Source organism: Cyphomyrmex costatus, unplaced genomic scaffold (assembly GCF_001594065.2).
Source record: "Cyphomyrmex costatus isolate MS0001 unplaced genomic scaffold, Ccosl1.0 scaffold297, whole genome shotgun sequence".
In the NCBI taxonomy this organism is placed as follows: domain Eukaryota; kingdom Metazoa; phylum Arthropoda; class Insecta; order Hymenoptera; family Formicidae; genus Cyphomyrmex; species Cyphomyrmex costatus.
Window position 1 is genome coordinate 72,372 of NW_017277093.1, and position 8,244 is coordinate 80,615.

General features: G+C 29.1%; 1 protein-coding gene across 1 annotated transcript in view; it reads left to right on the forward strand.

Moving 5' to 3' along the window:
* LOC108775315 (uncharacterized) overlaps positions 1–3,592 on the forward strand; it is a 10,346-nt gene extending 6,754 nt beyond the window's left edge. The window contains exons 10-15 of the mRNA XM_018541643.1: positions 413–594; positions 709–856; positions 956–1,320; positions 1,531–1,996; positions 2,699–2,928; positions 3,237–3,592. Coding sequence (XP_018397145.1) covers positions 413–594; positions 709–856; positions 956–1,320; positions 1,531–1,996; positions 2,699–2,928; positions 3,237–3,564 — 1,719 coding nt within the window. The 3' untranslated portion in view covers positions 3,565–3,592. The remainder of the gene's footprint in view (positions 1–412; positions 595–708; positions 857–955; positions 1,321–1,530; positions 1,997–2,698; positions 2,929–3,236) is intronic.
* The last annotated feature ends 4,652 nt before the right edge of the window (positions 3,593–8,244 follow it).

The window sequence follows — 8,244 nt, forward strand, 5'->3', positions numbered from 1 at the left end:
AGAGAGAGAGAGAGAGAGAGAGAGAGAGAGAGAGAGAGAGAGAGAATCTTTATCATTCAATTTACCCTAAATCATTGTACGTTTTGTCATTATTACAATTAAAAGAAATACGTATACATATAACTTTTTTTCTGTAACAATACAATTTATAAAGATTCACATATAAGTGCGACATTTGGCGACTAAGGCCCAATTTCACAACTCACGGTTAATTCTTAACTGAGGTTTAATTTATTCCTCAGGTTTTTCCAATTCTCGAATTCTCGGGTTGTGAAACTGGGTCTAAACGAGAGTCTTCATTATTACAAGTAATTTTTTGCTACAGTAAATTGTACTTGTTCTTTTTTTCTTTTCCCTTTTTTTTCAAGAAGCTAAAACTGATGAAGTCGATTGTGTCAATTGTTGTCTGTAGAGCCAAGTGATCAAAGTTAATGCCACGTTCAACGCGTATCTCATGAGTAACGAGCCAGTGGTTGAAAAGGAAACGATGCCCGTCTCGATGACAAGACACCTCGTTATGGAAGATGACATGAAGGAGTATTGGGGATTCTATCTTTTGCATGGCAGTAGTGTTACTGTTTCAACTTGTGTAAGGTAGAATTATAAAAATGGGGGCTCGTTATCTTGTAATAAATATAACAGTAATTTAATTATTTACATTATTCTCTCTATTGTATTATTAAGACATGAATGCTTCACTGTTTTTAGATGGCCAGGTGCTTCTTTAACAATAATCCGTGGCTTCAAAAATCTTCATGAGTGCGCTTTTATCGGAGATGACAGCAGCGAGGAACTCGAGGAACTCGTTGAAATCGCTAAGGAAGATGGTCTTCTTGATGTAAAGAGCACTACGGAGGTATTCTTTCTCTCAAAGATAAATTTTTCTTTTCAAAGATATTATATTATATAACATAATATATAACACTTTTATTTAAGCTATACTTTTTTGTTACAGGGAGTGCGTCTCAGCAATGTACCTGACAAAATGAGACGAGCAGACCAGAACATACATTTTCATCATGAAGATAAAACTCTTCGTTTGAATATTTCTAACTCATCTAAACATCAAAGCAGTCACGAGTTGGACCCTGAAACGATGCGAAATATTCTTACTCAGCTTTTGGCCAAGACCGATCATACAAAGAAAAAGCAGAAAAAAAATCTGCATCATCATTATGAAGCAGTCTTTAGGGATATCATCAATGTGGATAAACCAGTAACAAATGAGACAACTCATCCTAGAAATTTACAAGACCAACTTCAGAAAGAATCAATGAACAGATTTGATAATAAAAAAAATATATCAGAAAATGGTACAAAGTGCGTTATTTTTCTTACTGCAAACTAAAAAAAATCTTTGTAATTATATCTTAATAAATATTTTAATCCTTTTTTCACTTTTATTAAAAAAGTTGAAAGATTAATATTAAATATATTATTAATTAAACTTGATTCTACAGAGATTGCAATCAATTTTCTTTATTTAATTTTTCTCTTTATAATTGAAAATTGTGTATTCAATTGTTTCAGATTCACACCGTTACCTTCAAAAATACCAGTTTCTTTTCAAAAAGAGCAGTACAACTACAATAAATCTGAGAGCGAACAGAATTCCACGTTTTCGCCTAATCTGCGTCCAAATTCCACAATACCTATCAGCAAGCAAATGGAATCGGCACAAGAAATCATGAAGGAGCAAGAAGATTCAAAAGCCAAACTGCAGACAAACTCTGAGGAAGTGTTTCAAGATGTTTTGCGAAAAATCAATTCGTTAGGTGATCGCGGGAAACAGATATTGCATAAATTAATGGATACGATTGACATGCAAACCGGCGCCAAAGGTGCTGCGTTAAAACAATTGGTGAACGACACGATGAATGATAAGAAATTATCGAGAGAAGCTAAACGGCGAAGGAGAAGAGACTTAGTGCTTTCATCGCCACTTTATCAAGAATTAACAGAGGAAGATGAAGATGGCGACGCAGCGATAGAAGAGGTAAAATTTTTATTCCGTACTCCTTGTGTTTTATTAATGAAAATGTAATAAATTAATTATTATATTACTCTCTAGAATAATTTATATAGGCATTTCTATAACAACAAATTTTAATAAATTTTTATTTGAATAGTACTATATAACTAAATATTTTTACTAAATGTGTATGTGTAAATATATTTATTTGTTACAATTAAGAATCATTTATTTGATTTAAGTATCACTTTTTATGGAGTATTATAAATATTCATTTATTGTAAGTAAATGTTCAGCTGGTATTATTCAAACAAATGTTTATTAAAATTTTGTAAGATTTTAATATACATATATTTATTGTTAAAACAAGGTGATTTTTATACACCAGGAGCAAGAAAAAATTAAGTAATAATAGTATTTTCTTTATTTACTGATCATAAATCCATACAAGTTTAAAAAATTTGTTTTTCCGTCATATATTTGCGAAATTGTGTTTGTAATGAGATACAGTATAAATCACATAATGATATTTGATCAATCTTATCTATGATTATCTCTATAGATATTATGAAGTAATATTTTCTTCCAAAGTGCAAATATGATTCTCGCTTATTTGTCATTCAAAATTTATTTTTAAGTCTGATAAGCTTACAGTAAAATATATTTGATTGCCATGTTAAATTGAGGCAACATAAAAAACATTAAAGTATGTCAATTTTCTTTCAGGATATGTTGCATCCAGATGGTATTGCGGAAGATCGAGGTACCGTAAACGAAACAACTTTAAACGATAGAAGTAATTCCGAGTTTTGGAGCTCGTTTAGCAGTTCTGAAGAACGGCTATTGGAATGCAAAGGTCTTATCCTGAATTTACCTTTAACACCACATCGGTTTTGTACACCCAAACACGAAAGTGATCATTCTACGGCTTCCTTCGCCAATACGGTGACATATAGGTAAGTGGAAAAGTTATTGCTTGCGTTAATTGTCTGTTTAAAAATAAGAATGGATTTATTTGATTATTAATTCACTTTTATTAATTATTTCTAATTATTGGCCTTAATTAAAGTTTTATGAGTTTTTCAGAGAGAGAGAGAGAAAGAGAGAGTAATTCAATTTAAATAAATACTTTTTTTAAAATGTACATACAACTGTTTTATGTTAATTGTACACACATAAATATTTTTATAATATACATATATTTATTATATTTTATAATATACATACGTATTTTTATAATATATTTTATATTATTTGATTGTAGAGTACCTCTAAATGGATATTACTTCTTTGTCTTTAATTCGGAAAATGAAATTCAACCTAATTACGTAAGAGTGAAATTTGACCTTTTAAAGACTGTTTACAATACCTCAAATCCCGTGCACGCATGTAAAAATAGCACAAAGGAGTGCTCATTACCGTTTAAAATATTCAGTAATGAAAGAACAGTATTAGAATTACCATTAAGTGGAAATGATTCGCAATGGAATGAAGAATATATTGGTGTGTCTGTTTGTGAACCGAGAACAATGATTTACACCATTTGTGTTATCATGGTGCCCTTGCTGATTCTTTGTTTCGCTTTTCATTAGCAGATTTATCGATACTACTTATGTACGTAACACACATTTCACATTAGTGTATGATTAATAATATCGTTATTACACTAAAGTTATTTGAAAAAAAAGGATGATAATACTAATACAATAATAATAATTTAGAACTTTTTATATTAATATCTGGATATTAGTTTTACATCCTTCTTTAATTTAGTCAAATAATAAATACGTATATTTTTAGTTTATCAGTTAATTGCTTATTTGTAAAATTTGGTTCGATCTAGTTATAGTACTATATTTATATGAATCCTTCATGCTGTGATTGTACTTTTTTAGGTAACCATGTGTACAGATTTTTGTCAAATATTTCTATTAAATTATAATATATGCATATATTTATAGTAAAACTATATAAATAAGTTTTGACAGATGTGCGGGCGTTGCCAGAATCAGTTATTCAATATTCAATTTAAAGAAAAAGGGCTAATAAGGTTATTTATTGGCCTCCAATCGATTTCCTTCAAACAACTTTTTTTTCTATTGCATAATCATTAGAAATGTTAAAAATAATCATTATGTGAAAGAAAAATCCATAAAGCCCTAATTAATTATTAGTCTAAATATATCATTTGATATTTATAATTTTTTCATGACTAATATAAACTAATAAAATATTAAAAATATTGTTTATAGTATTAAAAATCTTTTAAATCATTTTATACTTATTGGTCAAATTTTTTCTTACATAATGATTATATATACATGTATATATTAATTTTTGGACATTTCTCATGATCATACAATACAAAAAATTCAGCTTTATTGACCCTCCTCTTTGCTTAAATTAAATAATTAATAATTTGATTTAAATAAAGATGTTTGATAAATCACAGAAAGAAAGAGAAAGAGTGTTATCCAATAATAAAATATTCTCAACTATATGTAATGCTTGACCTGACATAAAATAGGGCTTTCTATATTTTTATAATAGAATAATTAATGTTGTCATATATTTGATTAATTTTATATACATACTCGGGAATCTATTTTTCTAAAATTTATTCGAACTTGTTGAATAATTGTATTCTCTCATAATTGTATTCTACTCATTTAGTAAAAAAAATACTATGACAATAAATCTGATTTAAATCGTACTTTACAAATGTTCGCACATTCTAATAGAAGTTTTATAGTATTTTATATATATACATATAGTCATACAATTATTGAATTCTATTGTACATGTAGATAATTGTAGGAAACCATTTTGAAATTGTCGGAAGAAGCTGTGATCGAAATTCGGTGATTCTGTAATTCAATTGACGGATCGCTAAATTATATGTATCAAAGGCTGAGATATTACGATTAGAAAAGTTCCGATTATAAAGAGTATAGATTTAAAAATTATATTTTCATTATATATATATATACACATAGATATATATACAACTAAGATTATACGTTACATAATTGTTACTAACTATTGCAAATACTCTAGATGACATGTGATTTATATTTGTGCATCGGGTGATACAAGGTTGTGATTTGATGAGATATCACATCTATTACTGTAAAACTTTGACCATGAAGTTGATTGTAAGATTGAAGTTAATTACTGGACAATTTTAGAATTACATAAATCGAAATACGTTGCTGGATATAAATTGAAATACGTTGTAAACTTAATTGGTGAATTGTGAAAATAAAATCTGTTAAACAATTGCATTTAAATATCGAATTTACTTAGATTTTATCAATAAATCTTGATGTGTCCAGAAGCTAAAAAATAATTAATAATAGTATCGAGAATAGTTATATTATTTTATTATATGGATATATGTACATTACAATCCCCTAAAATCTATTTATTATTCGCCGATATTAAATGCATTGTAATTTATATGAACATATTTACATCATTAATTTTGAAATCTTTTATTTTTATAAAAAAAATGTGGTAAAATATTGTATTGTAATACTTCACCTCTTGCGTCGTATAATTATCTTCAAAATAATGTTTTTTTACTTTAACTTCATCATAATTGTTGGTGCAGAGGTAACTCTCGTGACATTGTAATATCATTTACGATTCAACGTAGAGAGTTAATATTCATTCTAAATGTTTTACATATACGCGCGTTTCGATGATCGATATGTCAGCGGACGCAAGTGCCACACGTGGAAAACAAACACTAATAATGGGATTAGCGTGGGGCGACTGGTTGACGGTGATAACGAAAATTGATTTCACCCTTCGCGTCCCCCTCGACCTCCCTATGGCACGGGGATGCTCCAGTCGAGCGCGTTGACGTTCATGGGACGCTGCGTCGCTGCGCAAAACTAGCGACACGCCTCTCTCCCACTGGCACACCCCGACGAGACCCCAATAAGCCACACGTGCCCGATAGAATACCGATTTAACTCATTCAAGAAATGATTTAACTCTGTTAACGGAAATCAATTGCCCCCTCACATTCCACTAAACAAAAGTTATATAGGGATGTGGTATATATACTGAATCGTTATAAAATTATAGCACGAATCTACATATGAAAATATTTCACCAGGAAAGAATCTTGAATTCTATAAATACACAGAAAGATATTGATAGACAGAGGAAGATATTAAAAAAGGTCTTCTCTATAAAAAGAGTTCACGAAAAAAATTAAACACTTTTTTAACATTTCAACGACGGTTTTTAAGTTAAATTTCTGCTAAAATGTAATTTTACATAATTTATATAATTACAAAAATTATAAAACTAATTCGTAAATATTAATCCAATAACAAAAACATATATCATCTGTATTGATGTACTAAAAAAAAAAAATAATAATTTGAAGTTAAATATTATAATTTATGAAGTACATATAAAGACGTTGTCAAACAATAAAATGTTAAAGAAGCAGCACTAAAAAAAAACAGGTAATCGTTTTTTGTATTATAAAAAATTATCTTATGACTAATTTACTTTAATTTAATTACAATTAACTTTAAATTTGACATTTCATGCTATCTTCGTCACCATCGTGATATTTCATTGAAAAAGAATAAATAGAATTTCTTGTTCAACTCAATATTTAGCTATTGCAACAATATTCTAAGATGGCTATCTAACGGTGACACTCATATACAAGTGAAAGTGCTGCTGAGATTTCGAGCAGAACGCTATTGAAACGAGGAGATGGAGGCTGCGCGAGTGTTCGCTGCTGATAAGGGATGCCCCGCCCTGCAGCCCTCTCACAGCAGTTACCCTCCCGCGTCCTCACGTAAAATTGTAGGGTCAAGTTGTTGGAGGGCCGGCAATGGCGTGAGATATTAATCTTGGGGATTAAACGGACAAATCGACGGAAGATTAATTTTTAAGGTGCCGTAAAGAGAAAGAATTACCTCGACGTTTAATTAACAGTTACGCTACGTCGTTCTGTAATTAATCTTAGCTTTTAATTTTTTACGGGCTCTGCCATGTTTTTTACGCGCGGACGAATTTGGAAATAAATATACTAGAGAATTATAGTATTGTGTCGGAATTTTTATATCTACTTATATATTGTATTGTTGATGTACTGCGTGAACAATCGTATTTATAATCATGTTTCTGCGATATCTCTAAATTTATATATAACACATTTGTATTACAAATATAAATCTTTCGCCTTTATTCTGTCGATATTAATGTTTTTTTGATTTTTATCTAAAAATTAGAACCGCGATAAGAGTCACGTGAGTCAATCTCATGAGGCGATGGCAATATTAATACCTTATTCTTATTCATTGACACGCGCAAATTGGCCGCGAGTTGCCAGGCCTGTGGGAAACCGCTACAAATATCCCCTATTAAATTCTATGGGGCACCCTAGGGGTGCCTCTTTGTCGAATTTACTGTAATGTGACTTTTGTTGGACTGGTTATTTTTCAAATTTTCTCTGTGTATATTATTGTATGTAAAAGGAATAATATTGAATTTTATGCCACTATTGTGTTGAAAATAATATTACACTTATACAAAATTGAAAAAAAGATTTTAATTAAATACATACAATAAATAACCAAATATATCAAAACATAGCGACTTAATTAATCAAACAAACAATTTTACAAAAACAATTTTATTGTAGGATAAAAAAATAATGATACATCTATAAAATAATTTCAACTATACGAGATCTTAAGACGCGCGCGTGTTCATTTTTTTTTATAAAAAAAAGAGAATAATTTTTATGAAAAAAATTGATAAATAAATTAGATATCTCTATCGAATGATAATATTTTCTAATTTTAATTGAAAAAGATTATCCAGAATAGATGTTGAATTTTTTAAATATAACATGTACTTTTTTCATTTCGTCATATTTGAATTATACAAGATGAAACAAAAATCTTTTATCTTAAATATTTTTTCTGAAAATGTTTGAGTTTGAAATAAATACATCGATCTTGAAAGTAAATGAAAAGAATTAACTCTATTGTGATGAAAAATTCAATATCTGGGGATAGTCCATTTCTAATCAAAACCGAAAGTTGAAAATAATACCAAGTTAATAAAGTATACCCAATTAACTTGTCGAAATTTTTCAGATTTTTTTTTTAAAACTTCCTTTTTATTAAATAGGATTATAATAGGTGGTCTGGGACATCCTATATATACATAAGACATAGTACATAATGGTTAACCAAATATTCTTGGAAAAGGTGTATCGATACTTAATTATT